The 27,118-nt window shown below is 52.5% G+C and overlaps 1 protein-coding gene across 3 annotated transcripts; it reads left to right on the top strand.

Annotated features, from left to right (window-relative positions):
• The first annotated feature begins 393 nt into the window (after positions 1-393).
• OTUB1 (OTU deubiquitinase, ubiquitin aldehyde binding 1) lies at positions 394-25,337 on the top strand. Of its 3 annotated transcripts, XM_073351774.1 has the most exons (8): positions 394-492; positions 5,297-5,358; positions 5,570-5,713; positions 14,792-14,890; positions 15,445-15,563; positions 23,609-23,693; positions 24,007-24,201; positions 24,967-25,337. In XM_073351774.1, the coding sequence occupies exons 1-8, from the start codon at positions 438-440 to the stop codon at positions 25,162-25,164; spliced, it is 957 nt and encodes a 318-aa protein (XP_073207875.1). In that variant the 5' UTR covers positions 394-437; the 3' UTR covers positions 25,165-25,337. The 3 variants fall into 3 exon arrangements, with proteins under 3 accessions (XP_073207875.1, XP_073207876.1, XP_073207877.1); XM_073351775.1 differs by lacking the exon at positions 5,570-5,713; XM_073351776.1 differs by lacking the exons at positions 24,007-24,201; positions 24,967-25,337 and adding an exon at positions 23,846-23,999.
• Positions 25,338-27,118: the final 1,781 nt, after the last annotated feature.

Below are 27,118 nucleotides of genomic sequence, written 5' to 3'. Positions count from 1 at the left end.
TGGGGGTGACGCGAAGCTGCTGTGATGTCATGTGAGGGTGTCATAGTGACAGGAGATGGTGGACTGATGTGAGGCCCCTGATGTTACATGATGGCATCACAATGGCACATCAATAGTAGGTTGCATGGGGTCACTGTGGTTTCATATGATTATGTCACAATGGAACAGAAGAGTGGCTTGAGCGGGATGCTGTGATGTCACACAATGACATCACTATGCACGCCTATGATGCTTGGGGTGTCATCCCTGTTACCATGGTGCCCGCACCCCTCGTTCGAGCTCTATCACTGGGGGGCCTAGCCTGGGGGAGGGGGAGGGTCTAGTTGCTGCTGCGGGGACGTTGCTAGGGGCGGCTGCTAGGGCCGGAGGAAGCACTTCCGGCGTTGGGGCCCGATGTGCCCCGGAAGCGCTTGCTAGGTGCGGGCTGCAGCTCAAAGATGGCGGCGGAGGAGCCTCTGCAGAAGCCGGAGCCGCTGGGGGGGGACACGGATGGTAATGGGGGGAGGGGCGGCCGGGGAGCCCCCATAAGGTACTGAGGGGGGAGGGGCGGGCCCCCGGAGAGAGATGGACCCCCTGGACCCGGCAGTACCCGCAGCCCGAGGCAAGGCCCTGCCACCCCCCGCGGCGAGGGACAGGGGCCCCCGGAGCGCCCCGCCCGAATGCGTCCTTGCCCCTATAACAGAGGGAGGGACAGGGTGGTGCGGGGACCCCTTTAGAGAGACAGGAGCCCCAGCTCTACCTCTCCCCCAGGCCTGGCTTCCCCTCCCCAGGCAAAGGTTCCTCCCCCAGGCCCCCGACCGCAGAGATAAGGTTCGTCCCGAATCCAGGGCAGGTTTCTCTCCCCTGGAGCCCAGCTCCCTACAGGAAACTCCTTTTCTGCCCCCCAGATCCTGGCTCTGCTTCCCTCCCTTGCTAGCATCCCCCATAGGAAACTCCTTCCTTCCCCCCCCCCCCCCCCCAGAGCACCCCTTCCCAGAACTGGCTCCCCCAGACTTCAGAGAAAAGGTCCCTTCCCCAGACTCGCTCATCTGCCCACTTCCCCTCCTCTTCCACAGGAATCACCCCCCCCCAACCTTCCCCCAAGGGCCAGGACCTGCCTCCCCCCACAGGGAGCTCCTCCCCTCACCCCAAACCTCAGGGAAATGGTTTCTTCCCCAAATCCCACACATGCTTTCCCCCTGTGGGAGAGGATTGTCCTGCTCCAAATCACACACCTGCCTCCTCTTAGGAGCTGCACCCCACAGGTCTCACCACAGAAAACTCCTCCCCTTACCCTAAGTCTCACAACCCTCACATGCACACAGGATCTGCCTCCCCCCATCCCCTGGGGCCGTGATCCCCTTCCTCTCCAGGAAAGGCCTCCCTTCATTCCAAATCTCAGACCACTCCCCCCACACGCACAGGATCTGCCTCCTTCTCCCTGTCTCCTGGAAGCTGCTCTCTGTCCCCATCCACAACCAGCAGGAATGGGAAACTCCTCTTCCCCCCCATACCTACTTGCCCCCCCACATAATCCCCAGGGAAAAGGTCACCCCTTTACTTCCAACTCCCTCCTCTTCCAAGTATACAGGGAGTCCCTTGCACCCCAAAGACAGGACTCTCCACAAAGTGTCCTGAGGCCTAATGCCCCCTTCCCAATATGCACCAACCCATTCTGCCCAGCTCCTGCAATGGTAGCAATCAGCCCATCGTACCCACAGCATCCCTGGGAGCAGGATCCAGCCCCATCTGTTCCCTCAGGCCTAGAGATGAGGTTGCCCATGTGATACAGGATTCCCCAGTCTTGCTGCAGTGCATGCTATAGCCTGCCCTACCCTGCTCCTCCATCAGCAGGGGCCCTGGAGACACATTCCTCCCCAGCTCTGGCAATGAGAATCCCCACCCCACTCGTTACACTTTAATATACATCCTACTCTGCTCATTCACTGGCTGTATGCACCCCAACCCCTGCAGCACCTCTCTGAGAGACATGATCTGCATCCCCACCACCACCCTATGGGGGACAGGATTCCCACCATCTGTTCCCTGAGGCCTAGAGACCTAGCCCCCACACTCTGACCTATGTGCAGTCCACATCAACCTGCCCCACACCCCATCAGCAGGATCTGTGCCCACCCCAGCCCTGACTTCCCTGTGAGGCAGGATCCCACTCTGGGCCCCTGAGGACATTCCCTCCACTTGGTCACACGTCTCTTACTGCTATGTGGTGAGGATTAGGAAACCTGATGTGGGGGGAAGAACCTCCAAACCAAATCACCTGTTGCAAGGGAGTCCTAAAGCTCCCATCAGCATGTCCTTCCCTTAACTCAGCTCCCAATACCCTCTGATTACCCCCTCCCTCCTCAAAATCCAGCACCCCACATCCCCCCACTCCCATCAAGCATCCCAGATGGTTTCACTTAAAACCTTGCTTGGGCCATCCCTAACTGAAAGCAATAAATAATGTCTTAATTGTTTGTTTGAAGGTGGCAGGGGGACTGTTAGAAAAAGCGATGGCTCTGCATAATGAGGGGCATCTGGGGTGGCTTGGAGTGAAGAAAACAGACTCCCTCCCTCTCCAGTAGCTTCCCAATCTGCTTTGTCCCCTTTAAGAACAGTCCCTGCCCCTGGAGTATTACCGATAAACACAGTTTAAATTCTGTTTGTGATGCAGAATAAAGGCTATTTTGGTTGCGATGTCCCCAGTAGAGTCAGTTCCGGTTCACGTCAACAAGAAAAGTTCTGGACTCTTATCCAGATGGTTCTGTTGATAAATAGGGCTGTGGTCCGTCTGGATCTGCTCTGGGGAAGACTCTTGTTGTGGGGTATCCCGGTTCTTCCTCAGTAGGCTGAGGAAAATGGGGACATGTGCACCCCATGTGGTTCTTTCCACCTTGTGTTATGTGGCCTCTGCAGAGCAAGAGAGGGGATCTGTACTGCATTAGCAGGGATGCATGCCGTTGGGCTGGGAGTCAGACTTGGGGACTCCCGTTTACCAGTGATGTATGCAATGGAACGGGCCCAAATTGCTTTCTCATCTTCCTGCAGAGCTGGCAAAGCTCGTCTCTGTCTTTGAACTAAGCCAGACAGCACTGAATGGCAGACGGGTAGCAGTGATAAACAGGAGGCTGTTTACACCCGAAAGTTAGTCGTCTTTGGGAGATTTGTTTGAGGTGAAGCTCAGTAGGACTCCTGGGTTCTAAGCCTTGCTCAAAATTATTACTCCTTGGTTTCCCCATAAAAGAGGGGTGATTTCATGTCGCTGGATATAGAGGAGATTGTAGAGGGAGGACGGGAGAGTGGTTTCAATGGGCCAGATCCCCACCTATAGCTCTAGGGACTTGTGCTGAGCTAGGGCCATTTACACAAGCTAAGTATGTGGCTCAATGAGTTGATATAATTTCAGCTATCACACTGTTGTGGTTTATTATTCATAGATTTTCAGGCTAGGACAGGGGATCATTTGCTTGAGGCCCAGGGGCTCTAATCCAGCTTTGCTCTCAAATCCCCCTGCAATTTCTGTGATTTTTACAGTTCCGTTGTTTAACCTGACCAAACGAAGGCTGAGGGAGGATCTGTTTGTACTCCATGAATGCACCGGGGGGTTAACCCCTGGGAGGGAGAAGAACTACTGAAGCTAAAGGACAGTGTTGGCACAAGAGCAGATGGGGTTAACTGGCCAGGAATCGATGGGGGCTGGCAATGGGAAGAAGGTTTCCGCCCATCAGAGGAGGAAGGTTCTGGAACGGCCTCCCCATAGGAGCAGTGGGGAGCAAACACCCCAACTAGTTTGAAGATGGAGCTGGATACGTTTCAGATGGGGCTGCCTGCGCTAGCAGGGCCTGGAGGCCATGACCCAAGAGGTCCCTCCAGTCCTCTGTCCAGGAATAAAGTGTAAAGCACCTGTATAGTGGGTATAACTGCATCCACACTAGCGGTTGTGCTGCTCTAGCTATACCGGTGTAGTTAGTGATTCATAGAGTGCAAGGCCCGAAGGGACCATGAGATCCTCTAGTCTGAGCTGTATAGAACAGGCCCGGGCATTTCACCCGCTTCCCCCTGTATTTAGCCCATTTGCTTATAGCTGACTCAAGCCTCTTTCAGAAAGGCCACCGGTGTTGAGATGGAGAATCCATCGCTTGGCTGGGGAGTTTGTGACAATGCTTAATCCCTGGGACGGTTAAAAATCAATTCCTTTAGTTAAAGCAACACAACTTTTCTGCATCAACAAGACCCGCAAATCTTAGCTGCTAGTTGTGCCAACTTTTGTGGACAGAAGTGTGGCCATTTAGAAGCTGACGGTGCCGCCTTAATATCTGCAATGCATGTTGTAGCAAAAGCATCATGGATTTGCCTAATGGTATTTACAAACAATAGCTTCAGTTTCTGTCTGCTAAAGAGCTACTTGTGCCTGTAATGAGTTGAGCTTAAAAAGACCAATTCTGACCTCTGCCGAGGCCACTGGCTGGAGCTGCACACAGAAGATGCATTGATTAGTTACAGCTACACTTCTTACTGAACAAGAAGAGTATCTGTGTTACAGAAGGAATCTGTAAAGCAAGCCCTGTTTGGTGTCTCAGCTTCCGGGTCAGCGTTGTCTTCCTTGTGTTGGGGTTATTCCGTTTGCTCTACCTTCTCCCGGGAGAATATTTGCTGGCCGAACTCGAAAATTAACCCTAGAAGGGAAATGGCTCATTTTGGCAATACGATGCACAAATTGATCTCTGACCTAGATCGGGGACTCCATTGAGCCAGGCGCTGTGCCGGCTTCCCTAACCAATACTGAGGGAGGAGGACCTACTGGGCCGGGAGCTAGACAGGACCCCTCCCACCTCCCCTGACTGAGATCAGGGAACCATCATGCTGGCTGCTGCACAGACATCTAGCAAGAGAGAGAGTCCCCAAAGAGCTCACAGCCTAAATAGCAGAGGAAGGCTCATTAGCCCATTTTGCAGAGGGGGAAGCTGGAGGCCCACAGAGATGAAAGAACTCGCTCAAATGCTATGATGGAGCCAGAAACTGAATCCACATCTCCTGAGTCTCAGCCCAGTGACCTGACCCGAAGGACTAGTCTTCCCCCTCCAGCTGTGCGGATGGAGTTCTGTCTCGGGCAGTGTTGGCATTGCAGCATGGGGGAAGGGTGATGGGAGCAAAGGTCAATTGAGACTGAACCTTGGGGAACTCATCTTTATGGCAGGATGGTGACCCCTAAGGTGTGGGGGGTGACATTTGAGACTGGAGCCCACGGGGGTCTGAACTGGCGGGGGTGCAGCTGGCGTGGGATAAGCATCTAATTCCATCTCTTTTTCTCTTCCAGGAGTTAACTGTTTGGCATACGATGAAGCCATCATGGCTCAGCAGGATCGCATCCAGCAGGAGGTGAGGCTTCAGAGGGTCTTTGGGTGCAGGGAAAAGTAGTCTGCCAGATCCGAGATGGGTCAGCGAGTGGATCTCAGTGGGGCCTTTGTGTCCTTGCTCTCCCTTCACAGTTTCTGATAGTTTCACTTTCCATCTCCAGCCTCTGGGATGTTGGGGTTTTGGTACCTGGCCGCTGCCCTCCCTGTGCTAACCCCTCAAATCTCTCCCACAGGGGCTGCATGTAGCCTCAGTCATGTTCCCCCTAACCTGCAGCCGCTCAGCTGAGGGCAAACTGCTCCCACCGCTAATCTATGAGGACGCAGCCGTCCTTCACCCCAGCTCCATCCTTTGGCTCAACAGCAAACTGGGAGCATGGGTACGGATGTCAGGACTCCTGGGGCCTGGGATCCTATCTAGGGGAGGGCAGTAGGGGGTGGTTGAGACTCTTGAGGTGGACTTAGGCTTGGTGTGGCGTGGGAATAGATGGTGCTGGGAGTGTGTGTGTCAGGGCCTCCAGGGGCAGAGGTGGGAGGAAGAGGCAGGCTGGGGGGTGGTCCCCTGGGGGCTAAAGGAGGCAGTGTTGGGGCTCCTGGTCCAAGGGTGCTAGGCAACATGGGGGCACTGTGTAATGGTATGAGGGGCTCATGAGGACTGGTTGAAAATTTTCCATCAAAATGCTCTTCCAAAAAGAATCAGGGTTCTTACAGCAGATTTTTCTGCAAAAAGCAGCAGCTGCTTCTTTGAGTGATGGTTCCTGCTGTAGTCCGGGGCGGGTTTACGCTTGCGTCGTGCGCCCAGAGGTCTTGAAAGTATTCGTGTCTGTAGTTCTGCACATGCGCCCTCACCTTGCCTCATGGCTTCGTCCAAGGTGACAAAGGGCAGGGCAGACCGACCGCGTCTCCAGTTCCTCCTCACCGCCGCATGGTCCAAGTCAGAGCTACTAGTGTCCTCTTGTGTCTGACACACTTAAAAATAAAAAGGATTTGAATTGTACATAGTTTTAGTCTTTCTTTTTTTTACTGCAGTTTAGCATTTAGTAGTAATTCTTAGGATATAAGAGTCTTTGGGGAATCTGTTACCAGTCCCTCCCACCCAATCCAGCACCCACATCCGGGTACTGGATTATGCCAAAGACTCCAGGGTTCAAGATCTGCGTCTCCTGCCCACGTTTGTTCTTGGTCAGCGATGAGCACCAGTGCTGGTCTGATGCTTGGGAGAAGCCCACGTTTCATCCAGGTGCAGTATCTGCCTGTCCTTCCCAGGCCATACCCAAGAAGGCCAGGCTCTCTGCCTCAAGAAGCACATCATGGAAGTTGCCATGAGGCCGCAGTCGGATCCAGGCCAGGGAACCTCCCCGGCCCCATACATCATCCTGAGAAACCCAGGGGTGCGCCTCCAACTGCAGAGATTGAGTCCGGTTCTGCCAGTACCAGTACTACGGACCCCATGCCGGAGCCTAGTTGGCAAGAAAGCATGCGCATAAGCATGGCAGTCAGTCTTGTTCCAGCCCCAAGAAGGGCAATGCGCCTTCCACGAGTTCCAGCCACGGAGAAGTGGTGCATTCGAAGGCTCACAAGCATGACAAGAAATCTCACAGACTGGTGGATCCGCCAGTTACTGTGCACACCTTCCAAATCAGCCACCTCTAAGTCAACAGAACCATCAATTTCGAAACAGTCCTCTGCTCCAGCTCCAGTTCCGGATGCGGAGCGCATGCCATTAACACCGGGGAGATTGGAGACAGTGCCTGGGCCTCATGAACTCTTTGCTCTGGAAGAAATGAGGTCTCCACACCTTCCTTTACAGTCTGAGCCTATGGAGGTACGATCTCCAACCCAGGACGTATCTCAGTTGAGTTGTGCTTCCACCCGTTCCCCTACAGCTTACATGGTTCCACCGGTTCCGATGTTACCGGCATTCGAACCAGGATCTGAGTTTTCCTTGTTGGAGGATTTGGGTGGAGTGCAGGGGCTGTCCATCTCCTAACACCGCTACAAGTACCCTAAGGGTCTACCAACTTAGTGGCAGTACCCTCCTCTACCCCAGCAGAGAAACCACTGATATCCCGCGCCATGAGGCCCTCAGCAGCATCTGCTGGATCCATCCTTTGGCCATACTGGGGACCCTGGCCTCAATATCCACCTTCAGAGCCTTCCCATTCAGCAAGAGAGGATTCACCCCATCCCTGCTTTGGGCATCCTTGAGCAGATGTTTGGAACTGGTTTTGGAGGATGAGCCGTTCAGTCTGGTACCGCCGGAACAGGAACGATTTCTGTCGTCTTCTCCAGACACAACAGTGACCTTGGCTCCCCCCGACCCCCAGATGATTTTCACCAGTTCCAGGACCTCCTACACAGATTCTTCATATACCACTGGAGGGAAGTATAGGACAAACAGCATCAGCTTCGGGACAGCCTTCAGGCCTCGGTACCGACATTCAGGTCTCGGTACAGACCAGGGTTGCTCTACCAATCAATGATACCATTCTTCAGCTGGCTCATACCATTTGGCATACCCCAGACACTGATGCTCCTACCCTCAAGGGTGCCAGCTAAGGGGTCTGAGTTTCTGTTCTCTCACCCCCACCCAATTCCCTCAGGATCCAAGTGGCAATTGAGCAGGCCAGGCAGCAGCACTCATGCGCCCCCCTGGTGGACAAGGCAGGCAAGTGGCTGGCCCTTCTGGGTGGCAACTACAGTAAATTCAAGGACTTTATTTTCAGTTGAGAAAGTCATATTTGGCCAATAAGGCCTGGTAGTTCAAGATCTGAAATTGGAGGCTAGCCCACAAGAAGACCTTGTGACCCATAAGGTCCAGCCACTTGCCTTCCTTTTCTGCTGGGTGGACATTTTTTACCAGTGCGACAATAATGGACAAGTGCGTCCTGGATGTCATTCAACATGGCTATAAGATTGAGTTCATGACACTACCTCACCCCCGACTTGGCCCCTCCTCAGGGACCACTCTCATTACAGCATCCTCGCTCTAGAGGTCAACTCCCTACTTCAAAGGGGAGTGATAGAGCATGTTCCTCCGGACTATCAGGGTACCGGGTTCTATTCCACTTATTTTCTAGTACCCGAGATTGGTGGAGACCAATCCTGGACCTCCGACGTCATAATTGCTTTATATGCAAGCCAAAGTTCCGTATGGTCACCTTAGCAGCCATCATATCATCTGTAGAAAGAGGCATGTGGTTTATGGCTCTCGTTATGCAGGGCACCTATTTTTGCATAGATGGGGAGATTCTCGATATTCACAGTAGGCCCTTAACACTTCCAATACGGAGTCCTACCGTTTGGACTCACCACTGCTTCACAGGTCTTCACCAAAATTCTCTCTGTCATAGTGGCCCACCACTGGTGTCACGAGGTCCTTATATTTCCCTGTTTCGATAACTGGCTGGTAGCAGCGCGATCCAGGGACGAGGGTTGAACCTCAACCTCCATGTTACTCGGTGTCACGGAGTTCTCGGGCAATGCTGTGGAACTGCTCCTTACGAAGCCAGTCAGGACTCTGGTGAAGTCTCCTCTCTGTGAGCAGACTGTCTGCAGGGCAAAAAGCTCACACGGCTTCTACCTTCCTGGGTCTGACCTCGGAGCATTCAGCATCCTCTGCCACTTCATGCGCTTCCCACAGTGAGTCCGCCCAGGCGGGGTCCTGGGGAAGCCAGAGGGTCCTGCACCCCAACTTCGCAGTCAGACGTGACTCTCAGCCAGCCAGTAAAACAGAAGATTTATTAGATGACAGGAACACAGTCTAAAACAGAGCTTGTAGGTACAGAGAACAGGACCCCTCAGCCAGGTCCATTTTGGGGGGCAGTGAGCCAGTCTGCACTTCACTCCACATCCCCAGCCAGCCCCCAACTGACTCACCCTCCACCCCCTCCTCCTCTGGGCTTTGTCCCTTTCCCGGGCCAGGAGGTCATCTGATTCCTTTGTTCTCCAATCTTTAGCTATAACCTTGCAGGGGTGAAGGGCCCAGGCCATCAGTTGCCAAGAGACAGAGTGTCGGCCATTTATATACACTGGCCCTTTGCTCTGCAACAATTACACCCCCTTATCCCACCACCTAGAGACTTAATAAATGCGTAGGGGAAACTGAGGCACACCTACAGTATTAAGAGGAAACATTAAGAACAGTCCCACTTCGTCACACTCGGACTACTTTCTTCCCTGGGGGGTAAGCGTAAATGTCGAAAAACCAACTTTGGTTCCCAGGCAATCCCTGCATTTCATAGGGGCTCCATCGACTCAGTCTCGGCACAAGCCTACTTACCGTGGACAGGTTCCAGACCCTACAGGAACTCATCACCCAAGTAGTCAATGGTCCTTCTGTTCTGTCAGGACTTGCCTATCCCTCCTTGGCCACGTGGCAGCCTGCACATACATCACCGCCTTGGCTCACCTCCGATTTAGCTGACTTCAGCTGTGGCTCCAAAAAATCTAGTCGCCGACAGAATACAACAGAAAGTCCGTGGTATTAGTGCCTCCCAAGGTGCTCTCCTTGTTCCAGTGGTGGATGTACCTGAGACAGGTCTGCGCTGGGATGCCATTCCTCTCATCTTCGTTGGACATGACAATCATCATGGACGCATAACTCTCCGGAGGGGGTGCCCACGTCGGGGAGCACATGATGCAAGGGACCTAGACCCCTTGGGAATCCAGAATACACATCAACATCATGGCGCTTCGGGCATTACGGTAAGTGTGTCGCGCATTTCTTCCATCCATTTACTTCCATTGTGTTCTCATCATATCCGACAACATCACCATTATTTATTACATCAACAAGCAAGAGGTCATGAGGTCGACTACACTCTCTGCAGAAGCGGTTTGTTTATGGGATTGGTACATTGCCCACAAGATCCTATTGTCGGCAGCCTATCTTCCAGGGGCTCAGAACATGATTGCAGACTCTCTCAGCAGGACATTTATGGCCGATCACAAATGGGAGCTTCACGACACTGTGGTCAACAACGTTCTGACTGGAAGGGCATATCGAGTGGGGTTCCACAGGGATCAGTTCTGGGTCCGATTCTGTTCAATATCTTCATCAATGATTTAGATAACGGCATAGAGAGTACATTTATAAAGTTTGTGGGTGATACCAAGCTGGGAGGGGTTGCAAGTGCTTTAGAGAATAGGATTAAAATTCAAAATGATCTGGACAAACTGGAGAAATGATCTGAAGTAAATAGAATGTAATTCAGTAAGGACAAATGCAAAGTACTCCACTTTGGAAGGAACAATCAGTTGCACACCTACAAAATGGGAAATGGCTGCCTACGAAGAAGTACTGCAGAAAGGGATCTGGGAGCTGTAGTGGTTCACAAGTTAAACAGGAGTCAGCAGTGTAATATGTTGCAAAAAAAGCAAACATCATTCTGGGATGTATTAGCAGGAGTGTTGTAAACAAGACTTGAGAAGTAATTCTTCCTCTCTACTCTGCACTGATATGGCCTCAGCTGGAGTATTGTGTCCAGTTCTGGGCACCACATTTCAGGAAGGATGTGGACAAATTGGAGAGAGTCCAGAGAAGAGCGACAAAAATTATTACAGGTCTAGAAAACATGACCTATGAGGGAAGATTGAAAAAATTGGGTTGGTTAAGTCTGGAGAAGAGAAGACTGAGAGGGGACATAAATATTTTCAAGTACATTAAAGGTTGTTACAAGGAGGACGGAGAAAAATTGTTCTCCTTAATCTTTGAGGTTTGGACAACAAGCAATGGGCTTTAATTGCAGCAAGGGCAGATAAGGTTGGACATTAGGAAAAACTTCCTAACTGCCAGGATGGTTAAGCACTGGAATAAATTGCCTAGGGAAGTTGTGGAATCTCTGTCATTGGAGATTTTTAAGAGCAGATTAGACAAACACCTGTCAGGGATGGTCTAGATCAGTGCTACTCAAAGTGGTGGTCCACGGACTGGTGCCAGTCCGCGAGCCATCGGCTGCCAGTCTGTGCGCACATTGGAAAAAAAAATTGCCGGTCCTCCACATCAGATAGCGTGAGAAGCACTGGTCTAGATAATACTTAGTCCTGCCTTGCGTGCAGGGCACTGGACTAGATGACCTCTTGAGGTCCCTTCCAGTCCTACGATTCTATGATTTTCAGCCAATGTGGGATTCTGACCATGGATCTCTTTGTCTTCCATGCCAACACCAAGTGCACCATGTACTGCTCCAGGGGATGGGGGGAGGCTTGGCGCCCATTCCCAGAGTGATGACCTTGTCCTCTGCTGGTCAGACCAGATAACTTGCGCGTTTCCCCTTCTAACACTCCTGCCATGAGTCCTCCACGTTATCAGGCGGGAGAAGGCAATGGTTATTCAGATGGCCCTGTTCTGGCCACGCCAGCTCTGGTTTCCACAGCTCCTCCACATGTCAGCTCGTCCTCCGTTTCTCCTCCCAGCTTTCCCAGAACTGCATTCACAGAACGGCGGCAGGATCAGGCATCCTGTTCTGAAGATGTTTCACCTCAGAGCTTAATTTTTGGGTAGGCATCTTTGCTAGAATGGGAATGTTTGTCGGCAGTACAAGACATCCCTTTGAGCAGAAGGAAGGAGTCGACAGGGCGTTTCTATCAGGCCAAGTGGAAGCGCTTTGCCTACTCAATTCCATTAAGATCCACATAGCAGTTGTCAGTGGCTTCCACCCTACTGTGGAAGGGCAGTCCATATATACACATCCATTGACTGCCATGTTTTGGAAGGGCCTCCTCAGAATCTTCCCACCCATTCAACTTATCGCTCCCCAATGGGACCTCAACCTTGTTCGCTCAACATTAATGAAGTCACCCTTCGAACCACTAGCTTCCTGCTCCCTGTCCCTCCTTTCCATGAAGGTCATCTTCCTGGTAGCTATTCCTTCTGCGAGAAGGATAGGCGCACTGGGGCTATGATGGCAGACCCCCTTTCACCACGTTCCGTAAGGACAAAGTTTCCGTGCGTCTGCATCCCAAGTTTCTGCCAAAAGTTGTATCCTACTTTCATCTCAACCAACCCATACACTTACCTGCTTTCTTTCCGAAGCCATACGCCTCAGCAGAGGAACAGTGCCTGTGCTCACTCGATGTCCGCGAGGCCCCGGCCTATTACCTGCCGAGGACGAGACCATTCCGGAAGTCCCCAGACTGTTGCAATAGCTGAAAGACTTAAGGGGCAGGCGATCTCCACACAGTGGATTTCAGGGTACATTACTCTCTGTTATCGGGACTGCCTCCCACTCTTCGGGGTGAGAGCCCATTCTGCAAGAGCTCCAGCATCGACTGTGGCTGCCCTTCATGACGTACTGCTTTCAGACATATTTAGGGTGGCCACGTGGCATTGAGGATGACATACCTTTGCTGTACATTACGCAATACAAAATTCTGTGATGGATGCCTTGTTCTTCATGGCTGTCCTCTGTTCAGCCATTCCCCCCCTCCCTTGCACCCTCTTCTGAATTAGGTACTGCTTGTTAATCACCCTCCGTGGAATACAATAGGGACCATCACTCAAAGAAGAAGGGGAGGTTACTTACCTGTAACTGAGGGTTCTTCGAGAGGTGTGGTCCTGTAGTAGGGTGTAGCAGGGCCCCCTTTGCTCCTGTCTGCTGCATTCACAAACCACTCAGAGACCCCGGAGCTCAGCAATAACGGTGCAGTTTATTTATAGCATGTGCTCCCACCGCCTTCCCACCACATACAGCTTGGGTTTCCAGCCTTACGGACTTTTCCGCTTCTGCACCCAGGAGGGAAGGGCTACCGCTGTCCTTCCACTCTCTGGCTCCCTGCTTGCTTCCTTCCTCTGGGCCTGTATGTAGCCCCAGGCTAATTAGGCTGGCAGCTGTTTCCCATTCGCCAATCAGGTGCAGGTTTCTCTAGCCAGTTCCAATTTACCTCCCTTAATTGGAGCTGGTGTGACAGAGGGCTGGCTCAGGAGTTCCTGCCCAGCACCCTGTCACAGGTCCCTATCTGTATTCCACTTCCCATCCTGCTTCCCCCTCTGCTGCGGACCTGTTTGATTTGCGGTGCAGAAGGAACTGGAGAGGCGGTTGGTCCGCCCCACCCTTTATCGTCTCGGGTGAAACCATGAGGTGCGAGGCAAAGGGGCACACGCAGACCAACAGACACAACTACTTCCAAAATCTCTGGCTCCGGACGCGTGGCGCATGCGTAACCCTCAGTGGAATACAGATAGGGACCACACATCTCCGAGAACCTCCAGCGACAGGTAAGTAACTCCCTCTTCCCTGGGAAAAATGTGTGTGGGGGGGGATTTTTCTGTGAAAAAATCCCAACCTGAATGTCCAAATGTTTTGATTCTGAAATGCTGCTGCAGTGCCTCATGGGAGTTGGAGTTCAGGTGCCTTGTGCTCCCATTCTCCTCTATGGCTGGGCTTTCCAGCTGGACTACGTCCCCCGTGATGCACCATCGCACCGTGATGCTGTCGCATTCTCTTGCTTAGATGGGGGACTGTGGGCCCTTGTGGGAGGTCTGTGTCAACCAGGAAGTCTGGGTGATAGGGCCCTACCAAATTCACAGCCATGAAAAATGCGTCACAGACCGTGAAATCTGGTCTCTCCTCCCATGAAATCTGGTCTTTTGTGTGCTTTTACCCTATACTATACAGATTTCAGTGGGGAGACCAGTGTTTCTCAAATTGGAGGTCCTGACCCAAAAGGGAGTGGCGGGGGGGGGTCACAAGGTTATTTTGGGGGGCAGTGTAGTATTGCCAACCTTACTTCTGCACTGCCTTCAGAGCTGAGTGGCCGGAGAGCAGCATCTGTTGGCCAGGCACCCAGCTCTGCAGGCGGCAGCGCAGAAGTAAGGGTGGCAATACCATACCAGGCCATCCGTACTTCTGCGCTGCTGCTGGCGGCAGTTCTGCCTTCAGAGCTGGGCTCCTGCCCAGCAGCTGCCGCTCTCCAGCTGCCCAGCTCTGAAGGCAGCGCTGCCGGCAGCAGCAGAGCAGAAGTAAGGGTAGCAGTACTGCAACCCCCTGCCCCCATAATAACCTTGCAACCCCCCCCCCCCCACACACACACACGCACAACTCCTTTTTGGGTGTGAACCCTTACATTTACAACATTTGAACGTAAAATTTCAGATTTAAATAGCTGAAATCATGAAATTAATGGACTGTGAATTCGGTAGGGCCCTAGTTATAGTGGAGAATTAGGTGCATGAGCCACCTGGACTACAGTTCCCAAGAGGCATGGCAGTGGCTTGGCGAGAGGGTGAAGGCAGAGCATGGTAGATATAGTTCAGTGAGGTCCCCTGGCCTATGGAGGGGGATGGGGGGATGAGGTAGCCAGACTACAGTTCCCAGGAGGCACTGCAGCCAGCTCCAGGTCTCCTTCTGCAGGCCCCGGGTGTCTGTTAGCTCGAGGTGCCTCCATAGCGAGGTTTGGGAGCCATGGCCACCGCTTCCCCCCTGCTAGTGTCACAGCACCTCCCGTTGTCCTTCCAGATTGCCGTCCAGAACCCCCTGGTGTCGGACAGACTGGAGCTGTCAGTTCTGTACAAGGAGTACGCGGAGGATGATCACATCTATCAACAAAAGATCAAGGTAGGTACCAGCCAGGCCCTCCCTGCTCTAGGACCTTCCCCCCCAATCCAAGCCTCTCGATTCCAGGCCCTTTCCTCCTTAGTCTCCCTGTCTGATCTCCCTAGGTCCCGTGCTCCTCCTGGCTCCCCCATCTCCTAATTGCAGGCCCCAGCCTGCTTCACCCTGACACCTAAATCCCAGACCTCTCTCCCTCCATAGTCCCCCAGCCTCCCCTCGAGCTCTCCGTCCCAGCCCCTCAATCTTGGCCTCTCCCTCCCTCCCCTCCCCCCCCCCCCCGGCTGCTCCTCAGTTTATCTCTAGGTTCACCACCACCACCCCTTGAAAATCCTGGCCTTCCCTGGCCACACAGTCGCCCCTCCTTAGCATTGTCCCTCAGACTCCCCTCTCTAAGTTGTCTGCTCCCCATCCGCTGAATTCTAAGCCTTCCCCACCAGGCTTTGGCAGGAGCAGGAGGTGTAATAATGCTTAGTATTTATGTGGCACTGTCGGCCACTAACCTCCCAGTCCCTTTCCCTAGGAGAGACTAATTTTGCCTTCCCCCCCTCCCCGCACAGGACCTGCTCAAAAAATACTCATACATCCGAAAGACGCGGCCCGACGGCAACTGCTTCTACCGGGCGTTTGGCTTCTCGCATCTGGAGGCCCTACTGGAGGACAGCAAGGAACTGCAACGGTAGGGTGGGGCCCTGTTGGAGACCGGAGTCCACCATCCCCCACAACAAGGGGGTCGGTGTGGTGGGAGGGCAGTGGGAGACCGTGCGGCCTAGCAAGGGGAGAGTGCTGGGCTAAGAGGAGGGAGACCTGGGGTTTATTCCCAGCTCTGCTGCTGGTTTCCAGGGTGACCTTGGGCAAGTCCCTTTCCTTCTCTGGGCCTCAGTGTCCCCATCTGTAAAATGGGGATGATGATATGACAGTTAAAAGCGCCATATAAGAGCTAGGGGGGATTATTAGCCTGGCACGGGTGTATTGCCGCTTCTATCCTGGAGGGCAGGCTGGGTGATTGGAAAGGCCTCAGCGTGTGACTCCTGCCAAGTCAGAGCTCCGGCTGCATGGCATCTTCCTCAAATCGAGGACACTCCTTAGACCGTAAGGATCCTCCACCGCTTTTGGGTTTGAAACAAATGCTAATTATTCAGATCTTATTTACGGCACTGGATCAGCACTCCTGGGTTCAATTCCCAGTTCTTCTTTGAGTGATGGTCCTTACGTGGATTTCAGACGTGCGTGTGCATGTGCTGAAGCCGGAACTGTTCATAGTAGGGTCCGTTGACCTGCACGTGTGTAGTGTGTTGACTGCATGGCAGATCCGAGGCTTTAAGGGGCTGTGCGGGTCGACGCCGCTCCAGTTCTCTCTCACTGCCGCACGGGTAGAGTCGGAACCCCTGTTCCCCAGTGTTCATAGCTCGCTAAGAGAACTGCTCTCTGTTAATTGTATATAGTTTTTCTGTAGTTCTTAGTACTTTGTTGTCCGTTTATTAGTTAGCTGCTAGTTACTTAGGTTTCCATTGGACTTTCTCACCTCTGGGGGCTTCTTCCTGGCCCGGGAGTATGCCCCGGCAAGCTGGTTTTAAATACTGTGCTTTCTGCCCGCACTCCTTCTCCATGAGAGACGAGAACCAACACTGTCTCTGCTGTCTTGGTGACACTCATATCGCCACCCGCTGCTCCATCTGTCGCTCGTTCCCACCTCGTACCTGAGAAACCAGAAAACTTCGCTTCCGCAAATTCTTTATGGAGGAGGCTGTGTGCCCCCATGTGCAATCGGATCCAGCGGCCAGGACGTCCTGGGGCCCTTCCTACCTGGCACTGGTGGCACTGTTCCATTTGGCTAAAGCCCACCGTGCACACTAGAAGCACGCTCATGGGCATAAAGGCAGCTCCCCGACGGGGACCGTCTCCAAGCGCAGTGTTGCCTCCCCGAGCTGTGCCAGATCGGGTGAGAAGTCACGCACCAATCTGGACGCTCCTGCTCTGAGGAAGTCTCGCACGGAGCATAAGTCCAAGCACCGCGCCCCAGCAGTGCCTCCTCCAGCCCCGGTGACTGATCTGTCACCGTCATCTCTGGCTCCTTCTACCCCACCAGGATCGTCCAAACTTGCGTGCCCGGACCCACGCACATTGGGCTGTCTGTCCCCTCTTACACCGACGGCTAAACTCAGGCTGCTATATACTGGCTCACCTCCACGCCCCGGTCCTTCAGGCACTTTCTGTCTGCCGTGGATGAGCTACTCCTGCTCCAGCCTGCTGTTCCACTCTGCCTTTCTCCACCGGACCCTTTGCACAAACTCTCGGATCGCCCGGCCTTCACCCCCCTATACTGCTGGCACTGCTGGCTCTGACAGCCCCACCCTTACTGGACCCGTCTGCGGACTCTGAGTGGTCCTCAGAACCGAACACTGCCTTCTCGCCTGCCCGGTCTTACAGCCCAGAACACCGGCACCAACTGTACCATCAGCTGTCTGCTCTGCCAGCTGATCCGTGGTTCTGCTACCCATGGGCACTGCCAATGCCTGGTGACCCCTATGTGTCGCCCTACTGGACTGCATGGAACTCCTACCGTGACCCAGGCGTGCTGCCCTGTCTGCATCACTGCCCTTCTTCAGTGCTCACTGCTCTTTCCTCTGTGTACAAGGAGCCTCTGATCGTTTCCACGCCAGCAGCGCCATCGCCCCCTCCAGTCAATATGGGCACCTCTTTGTTCCCTGACGATGCTCTGATCACATGCAGTACCAGGACTTGCTTCAGTGCATGTCTACACCCCTCAACCTGCCTGTCGAAGATGTCCAGGATCCACAAAACCAATTCTTGGACATCCTGCAACCCCCTGGACCCTCCCGCACTGCCCTCCCTATTCTCATAGCCCACATGCAGCCAGCCCAAGCCACTTGGTGCACCCTGGCCTATTGTGCTCCTACCCCGAAATGGAGAGAGCGCCGCTACTTTGTGCCTGTGAAGGACATGGACTTTCTCTTCACCCACCCCCACCCCTATTCGCTGGTGGTACAAGCTGTGACCGAGCATGCCCACCAACAGCATTTCCGTTCCATGCCACCTGACCAGGCCGCCAAAAAGTTGGACCTGCTGGGCCGCAAGGTTTACTCTTCTGCTGGCCTCGAATTCCGTATTGCCAGTTACCAGACCAATCTGGCCAAGCACGATTCCTTTTGTACTCTAAGCTGGTGGACTTTCAGGCCTTCCTACCCCCAGAAAAACAGCAGGATTTCCAACACCTTGTGGACGAGGACAGGCCGGTGGCTAAAGTAGCTCTCCAGGCCGTGGCTGATGCCGCTGATGCCACATCCTGCTCCCTGGCATCCAGGGCCGTTCCCCGCCGGGACTCCTGGGTCCAGTCCAGTGGCTTCCCGAAGGAGGTTCTGACCACCCTGGAGGACCCTCCATTTGAGAAACAATAAATTGTTCAGTGACAAGACGGAGGAGTCTTTGCTTTCTCTCAAAGACTCTCACACCACTCTCTGGTCGCTGGGCCTTTATACCCCATCCTCAACTCACTGCCAACAACTTCTGACCCGTCCCCATTCCACATACCAGCCTTACCCGCAGCGCCTGCCTGACTCGTCCCATCATCGCCCTGTTCACAATGACCATGCTCTGCTGCTGCAGCTACTTCTTCCACATGTGCCTTTCCGCAACGTCCTCCCAAGCAACCCTTCTGACTCCTTCCTCGAGACCTGCAAACCTTCCTCTACCCCCCCCTTCCCTCTGCCGGGTCACCTCATCTCCTTTGCTCACAACTGGGGCCAGATTATCACCGACTGCTGGGTGCTGGACATCGTCCACCAGGGCTACCTTATGGAATTCCTTTCCTTCTTGCCCTGCTGTCCACCCCAGTAGCACCTGGGCACTTCCTTGCATTGCCACCTTCTCAGAGAGGGAGCAGATGCCCTCCTGCGGAAGGGCACCATAGAACTTGTCCTGCATCCCTATCGGGCCTGGGGCTTCTACTCTCCTTATTTTCTCATGCCAAAGAAAGTGGGTAGCCGTCACCCTATTCTGGACTTCCGGCTCTTGAACAAATTTATCTGCAGATTCCATTTCTGGATGGTCACCCTTCCCCTCGTTCTCTCCTCCCTTCCCCGTGGAGCCTGGTTTGCAGCTCTCAATATGAAGGACGCCTACTTCCATACTGATATCCACCCCGCTTATTGCAAGTTCTTCCAAATCACGGTGGGCCATTCCCACTATCAGTTGTGGGTCCTCCCCTTCAGTATTGCTACCGCCCCCCACATGTTCACGAAGGTCTTCACGCAGGCTACCGGGGGCGATGCCCTCCTCCTGTCCTGGATCACTCACCTCTGCTATGCGTTCCTGCCCATTCCCCTGCTCCCCCAGGTCCTGCGCGAGGTGTGGCACGTCCATGCAACTCTTCTCCTCATTGCCTCCACCTGGCTTCACCAGTACTGGGACACGGATCTCCTACATCTCTCCGCTCGTCCTCTGATCTGTCTCCCGGATCTCCTTACACCAGCGAATAGCCAACTGCGACATCCCAACCCAGGCACTCTCCATCTCCCGGCCTGCTATCTGGATGGGCTCGCGCATACACAATGCATGCTCGTTCCCTGTCCACGACATCCTTATCCATAGCCGATTCCCGTCCACTCGAGCATGTTACCGAACCAAATGGCACCATTTTACTGGCTGGGTGCAACACCGCCTGCACACCATCTCCATTTCCGTCGTCCTGGATTACCTCCTTTCTCTCGGTCAGTAAGGCCTCGCCCACTCCTCCGTCCGCATCCACCTGGCTACGCTTAGTGCCGTCCTTCCGTCTTTGGATGGGTTTTCCATCTTCACCCACCAGACTACCTCCTACTTCCTTCGCAGCCTTCTCAACGCCTTCCCTGCTGTCCAGAAGCCTACTCCTTCCTGGGACCTTCACCTCTTGCTTTTCACCCTCACCAAGCCGCCCTTTGAACCACTCACCACCTGCTCCCATACCCATCTTTCCATGAAGGTGATCTTTTTGGTAGCTGTTACCTCCGCATAGTGCATTAGTGAACTGGTGGCCATGATGTCTTTCACTGTCTTCCACAAGGACAAGGTCTCCCTGTGCCTCCATTCCAAATTTCTCCCCAAGGTGGCCTCACCATTCCATGTCAACTGGTGTGTGCACCTCCTGACCTTCTACCCCAAACCACACGCCTCCCCTCGAGAACATGCACTCCACGCTCTCGATGTTTGGCGGATATTGGCCTTTTATCTTCACCAATATCTCCATTGCTGGGAAGCTTCTTGCCAAAATCTTACTGAATCGTCTGCTCCCTCTTGCAGAGGAAGTACTTCCAGAGTCCCAGTGTGGCTTCAGACCACCATGGGATACCACTCACAAGATTTTCACAGCCACGCAAATCCAGGAAAAATGTCAAGAATACCACCAGGAGTTGTATGTGGCCTTTATCAATCTGACCAAAGCCTTCGACTCTGTCAACTGTGAGGCTCTGGAAAATCATGTCAAAGTTTGGCACAGAGACAAAAAAGTTTGGCTGCCCAAGCAAATTTATCACCATTGTAAGACTCCTCCGCGACCAGATGACTGCCTCCATCCTGTGCAGTGGCTCTGTCTTTGAGCCCTTTTGTCATCCGAACTGGCGTAAAACAAGGCTATGTACCAGCACCCTCCCTTTTCTCCATTTTCTTAGCAGCTATGAAAATACTAACCCAAGACCATCTACAAAAGGGCATTGGCATCCAGTATCAGACTGACTGCAACTCTTCAACCTTTCTTGTCTCTGTGCCAGAACTAAACTAATATCGGGAACAATAACCGAACTCCAGTATGCCGATGATTGTGCTGTAGTTGCACACTCAGAGGAGGATCTGCAAACAGCCCTTAATTGCTTCTCTGACGCTTACAAAAGCCTGGGGCTATCTCTGAACATCGGCAAAACAAAAGTTCTCCACCAGCCAGTCCCCGGTCAATCATCAACAAGGAAGATCTTCATTGTCAAAGAAGAACTGGAAAATGTAGACTGCTTTACCTGTCTTGGCAGCCATCTCTCAGAGAGGGCAGACATAGACGTTGACATTCAGCACAGAATTCACTGTGCCAGCCTAGCCTTTGGCAGACTGTCTCGCCAGGTGTTCAACAATCACAACATTAGAACACATACTAGACTTATACTCGTTTGTAAAGCAGTGGTAATCCCAGCTCTCCTCTACGAGACTTGGGTGACCTACAGAAAACACCTGGAACACCAGCACTTTCTTCAGAAGATGAGGATCATCGCACTAATGTCAGTGTCTTCACAGAGGCCAACATCTTCAGTGTTGAGGCCCTGATTATCCAGCATCAGCTGAGGTGGAGCAGGCACTGTGTGCCGATGCCTCATGTACGCTTACTAAAACAACTGCTGGGGTACGTCCAACTCACCAAAGGAGACAGGAAACAGGGAGGCCAAAAGAAACACTTTAAAGCAGTGGTTCTCAGACTTTTGTACTGGTGACCCCTTTCACATAGCAAGCTGCTGAGTGCGACCCCCTTTATAAATTAAAAACACTTTAAAATATATTTAACACCACTATAAATGCTAGAGGCAAAGCGGGGTTTGGGGTGGAGGCTAACCGCTTGCAAAATAACCTTGCCACCCCCTGGGGGGCCCTGACCCCGATTATGAGAACCCCTGATTTAAAGACCACCCTCAAGATAAACATCAAGAGATGTGACATTGACACCACACACTGGGGGAGAGCAGCCCAGGATAGGGATAACTGGTGAAGACTTGTCAAAGAGGGAACATCCACTTTTGAGGAAAATCGCCTTGCCCTGGTCGCAGAAAAATGCCAGAAAAGAAAGAAAGGAAAGACAACTGTCATGCAGCAATTGTGGCCCAACCGTCTTCCAACACCACCTGCAACGTCTGCCAGCGAACCTGTGGCTCAAGGATTGGACTCGTCAGTCACCAAAGGACCCATGGAAAATAAAACCTGTGAAAGAGATCCTTCCTCGACCTCAAGGGATCACCGATGACATTGAGCAGATGTTTTGAGAGAACTCTCCAGAATGATTCCAAGAGCTCTTTCTTGAGTGGTAACATCTAATTTAGACCCCTAATTTTATATGTAGAGTTGGGATTATGTTTTTCAATTTGCATTACTTTGCATTTATCAACATTGAATTTCATCTGCCATTTTGTTGCCCAGTCACCCAGTAACTCTTCGCAGTCTGCTCTGGACTTAGCTATCTTGAGTAGTTTTGTATCATCTGGAGATTTTGCCACCTCACTGTTTACCCCTTTTTCCAGATCATTTATGAATATGTTGAATAGGACTGGTCCCAGTACAGACCCCGGGGGACACCACTGTTTACCTCTCTCCATTCTGAAAACTGACCATTTATTCCTACCCTTTGTTTCCTATCTTTTAACCTGTTACTGGTTATCTCTTCCGTCTTATCCCATGACAGCTTCCTTTGTTTAGGAGCCTTTGGTGAGGGACCTTGTCAAAAGCTTTCCTCAAATTCAAGTACCCTATATTCACTGAATCCCCCTTGTCCACAGGCTTGTTGAGCCCCCTCAAAGAATTCTAGTAGATTGGTGAGTCATGATCTCCCTTTACAAAAACCATGTTGACTCTTCCCCAACAAATCATGTTCATCTGTGTGTCTGACAATTCTGTTCTGTACTATAGTTTCAACCAGTTTGCCTGAAGTCAGGCTTACCGGCCTGTAATTGCCGAGATCACCACTGGAGCCTTCTTAAAAAATTGGCCTCACATTATCCTCCAGTCGTCTGCTATACAAGCTGATAGGTTACATACAACAGATAGTTCTACAGTTTCACATTTGAGTTCCTTCAGAATTCTTGGGTGAATGCCATCTGGTCCTGGTGACATATTACTGTTTAGTTTCTCTTTGTTCGTTCCAAAACCTCCTCTAATGAGACCTCAATCTGGGACAGTTCCTCAGTTTTGTCATCTAAAAAGAATGGCTCAGATTTGGGAATCTCCCTCACATCCTCAGCCCTGAAGACCAATGCCAAGAATTCATTTACTTTCTCCGCCATGGCCTTGTTGTCCTTGAATACTCCTTTAGCATCTCGATCGTCCAGTGGCCCAATTGGTTGGCTTCCTGCTTCTGATGTACCTGCTTTTTTATTTTGGCTAGTACTTGTTGAGTCTTTGGCTAGCTGTTCTTCAAATTCTTTTTTGTCTTTCCTAATGATATTTTTAGACTTCATTTGCCAGAGTTTATGCTCCTTTCTATCCTCCTCAGTAGGATTTAACTTCCACTTTTTAAAGGATGCTCTTTTGCCTCTCACTGCTTCTTTTATGTTGTTGTTTAGCTATGGTGGCACTTCTTTGGTTCTCGTACTATGTTTTTTAATTTGGGGTATACATGTAAGTTGAGCCTCTATTATGGTGTCTTTAAAAAGTTTCCATGCAGGTTGTAGGGATTTCACTTTTGGCCCTGTCCCCTTTAATTTCTGTTTAACTAATCTCCTCATTTTTGTGGGTTCCCTTTTCTGAAATTAAATGACACGTTTCACCTCCTCAATCTCTCCTGTTCTCTCCCTGGGCTAAAATGCTTTGCTCTAATTCTGGTGCTTGGATTTAGCATGCGGGTGCCAGGTGGGGTTGGTGGCCTGTGATACAGAGGACTGAGGGGGTCTGACTAGATGATAGGGTGGTTCCTTCTGGCCAAAAACTCTATGACCTCCTCCTTCCCCCCTGCCCATACTGACCCCATCTCATCTCATGCAGGTTCAAGGAGATCTCTGCCAAAAGCAAGGAGGACCTGGTGTCCCAGGGCTTCACAGAGTTCACGATTGAGGATTTCCATAACACGGTGAGTGACATTCCCCCCATGGGTTGGGAGCAGATGCCATCGGATGGGATGGTCAGAGCAGATATGGACCTGTGAGACCTCAGTTTGATTCTTGGATTTCCTACAGGCTGCCCGGGCAGCTTCATGTAAACCACTTCCCTCCCTCCAATTAGGCCCTCGGTTTCCCCAAGCTGAGGACACCAGCTCAACCGCGCATGTATGCCACTGTAACAGACCAGAGTCCAGCCCGTTTATTCTAACTCTCAGAGAGCCATGGGTTGGGCAGTGGAGCAAGGGGTCTGCCTCTAACACCCTCCCTCACGTGCCCCTCCAGTTCATGGACCTGATAGAGCAAGTGGAAAAGCAGATCACGGTTTCCGAACTCCTGTCCTCCTTCAACGATCAGAGCACCTCTGACTATCTGGTGGTGTACCTGAGACTGCTGACCTCCGGCTACCTACAGCGCGAGAGCAAGTTCTTCGAGCACTTCATCGAGGGAGGCCGCAGCATCAAGGAATTCTGCCAGCAGGTAGAGGCAGCAGGGTCTAACCAGAGTTTGCTCTCCCCGCCATCTCTAAATCCTATGCTTACACCACACTGGGCACGAGGAATTTCGGGGTGGAAGATCCATGGCATGATTTTGCACTGGGGTGCCCCGTCCCTCCCAAACCATCTTGGAGTGGGAACTACAGCCCAACTTCTCCCTGTGTCGAGGAGATCTCTGGGTAGCAAGGCCGAGACCCAGTCGACTTGTGATCTGAGGAGGATTGGTTGGGGGTGCTGAAACCCAGCTGACTCATGATCTCAGTAGCATCCACAGTTGGTTCCTGGGGCAGGGGACAGGATGGGAAGGGACGGTACAGGACAAGACTAGCCTACCCTGCCCTTGGGAGAGGGGTTGAGATCCAATAAATGTGTGATCTGAGTAGGATTCACAGCTCGTTCCCTGGAGGGACCAGAATGGGGTCCCTTGTCCATTGAGAGAGGTCACTGAGATCAGCTGACTTGTGATCTCAGTTAGATCTCTAGGTAATTCCCCTGGGGGGATCCTCTGTGGGGCGGAATGGGGCGAGGGGCCCTGGCCAACTGGCATATCGATAGGTAGGAGGAGGCGGGGAGAGCTCTGTGACCCAACAAACTTGTGATCTGCATAGGAACCAGAGGTAGGTTGCTGGAGGAGGGGAGGCCTGTCAAGCCCCACCTGAGGCAGGATGTCGGTAGCATCCGTAGGCAAGTCCCCAGGTCGGGCAGGGCAGGCTCCCTAACCCTCCGTGTCCCACTTGATTCCTTCCAGGAGGTGGAACCCATGTGCAAAGAGAGCGACCACATCCACATCATCGCCCTGGCTCAGGCCCTGAATGTGTCTATCCTGGTGGAGTACATGGACCGGGGCGAGGGTGGAGGCACTAACCCCCACGTCTTTCCAGAGGGCTCGGAGCCCAAGGTGTATCTACTGTACAGACCAGGACACTACGACATCCTGTATAAATAGGTGCCGGCCAGCTGCCTCTGCTCCCTCCCCACAGGTGTCCCGTGGCTCCCCCGTCTCCCTACTGGCAGTCTCTGTGGTTGTAAATGGTAATCTCGCGCGCTGCTCTCTCTCTTTGTTTTCCGTTGTTACACTTGCCCGTCTGTGTTTTATTAAAGGGGATGCTGGTGAATGGAGCCCCGCTTGTCTGGTGGATTTGTTCAGGTTGCAAGGGGGCAGTTAGCTATTGTCCCCTGGCCTGTCTATCCCCACCCGCCTTGGATTAGAGCAGACCATTGGGCCTGTCCAGGCACCAGTGTCCCCCTTCCCCCCGACTTTGCCTGTGGTCCTGTGTAGTCTGCTGTGGGACCTTGGGCTGCAATTGCCCCCAGCTCCTCATATACCTGAGTGGAAAGGTGCAGCCCTGAACATAGCTGTGGCTGCTGTTCACCCTTGTCCTCTGAACATAGCCTGGATTGTTTTGCCTCTCATCTGATAGCTTGCGGTAGCGAACCCCGAGGCTGAGAAGTCAGTTGGTGTTGCATCTGAAAAGGCCGCCTGAAAGATCTGTCTTGAGGTTGCAAAGCAGAATGCTCGGAAGTTAGGAGACGCCTGCCTGTGCTATCATCGTCTTCATCTGCCTGGGTCGGTAAGTGCCCGGGATGGAGAGCGATTCAGTATTCGTTTCTTTTTGTCCTCCTCCAGCCCCCTCTGCTGTTTGCTGCCCTGCCCCAGAGGCAGAATTCTGAAGAAGTTCTCTGTGGGCTTCGACAGGGTGTCCTCCAGGGCAGGAAGCACCCTGTGTGGTGGTGGTGTGCCCATTGGAGAGGTGGGTCAGCACCTGCCTCGAAAAAGTCGGGTGGAGGCACCTTGCTCAGTATGGCAGAGCCTCATCTGACTGCGTGAGCCAGAGGAGATTCCTTTTGTGGAGAACCTGCTATGGAGGTGGTCCCATGTCAGTACACTGCCTCCATTTGAATTACCCCAGTGGAAGGCTGATTAGAATCAGTGTTTCAAGGTGGACTTCTTTATTAAAGAAGACAGCTTTAGCTTGGGTCAGTTTACAACTCAGCAGAGGTGGTAACAGTCAGGGGCTAGGCTATCCTGAGAGTTACTGCATGGCTTGCTATTTATTGTCTTAATTCAGTGGTATGTTAGAAAACTGCAAAGGCTCCTTTGCTCAGGGAAATGCACCAAGGCCTTAAGACAGGCCCAGCTAAGAAGTGAAGCTTGACCTCAAGATGTTGGGGTAAGGCTCCTACCAAGTTATTTCCATGTGTTGTCCTTTCAGTAAGGATTGCTTTGATTTGTCAGTCCCGGGGCTGAACACCTTGCTGCTGCCCCACTCGGTTCCAGCAAGACTTGCTTTCCCATGGAGGCATGAGTGCAGTTGAGCTCTGCCTCCTGCCAATAGTTAGAGGCTCTACCCCTTTTCCAATACTGCCCCCTGCTGAGGAAGCCCCTCTAACCAACAGTCACCCTTTTGTCAATCATGAAGAACCTTGTGGTTGTTAAGCTGAGGTGCCACTTTAGCAATCCATGATAGTTCATGCTGAACATACATAATATATCACACTACGCTTTAGATAGATCCTGCTCCCACTAGCCCTTGGCACCATGCAGGCAGTGGAACTGCTCCTGGCAGCTCAGGGATCCATCTGAGCAGCAGGGAAATGCTCTGGTACCTTCATGCTGACACCAAAGCTGGGCCTTTTGTCTTTGAGCTGCTCTGAAGCAAAGTTCATCTCACCTGGGGTGGGGAAGAGGAGGAGGAGAAAGACAGGTAAAAATGACTCCCAGCTGCATTCTTTGCATTGAGGCAGTCACCTCAGGGGTGGGAATTTCCAGTGCTCGGCCATATGGTCACCTCCATGCCCTCTCTGTCTGCTAATACCTTTAGGAGGCCCCATTCCAGCAGTTCTGTGGTTTTAGGGAATGAGATAGGCCTCGATGGTCAAAGCCAATTAATTGCAGGAGG

The sequence above is a fragment of the Lepidochelys kempii genome, chromosome 7 (genome assembly GCF_965140285.1).
Source record: "Lepidochelys kempii isolate rLepKem1 chromosome 7, rLepKem1.hap1, whole genome shotgun sequence".
Taxonomy (NCBI): Eukaryota; Metazoa; Chordata; order Testudines; family Cheloniidae; genus Lepidochelys; species Lepidochelys kempii.
The sequence above is the reverse complement of the archived record's forward strand: the minus strand, read 5'-3'. Positions and strand labels throughout refer to the sequence as shown.

Coding starts and splice junctions, on each gene's coding strand:
- OTUB1 (XM_073351774.1), top strand. CDS start 438: ATGGCGGCGGAGGAGCCTCTGCAGAAGCCGGAGCCGCTGGGGGGGGAC. Junction 5,359..5,569: donor AGGATCGCATCCAGCAGGAG/GTGAGGCTTCAG, acceptor TCTCTCCCACAG/GGGCTGCATGTAGCCTCAGT. Junction 5,714..14,791: donor ACAGCAAACTGGGAGCATGG/GTACGGATGTCA, acceptor TTGTCCTTCCAG/ATTGCCGTCCAGAACCCCCT.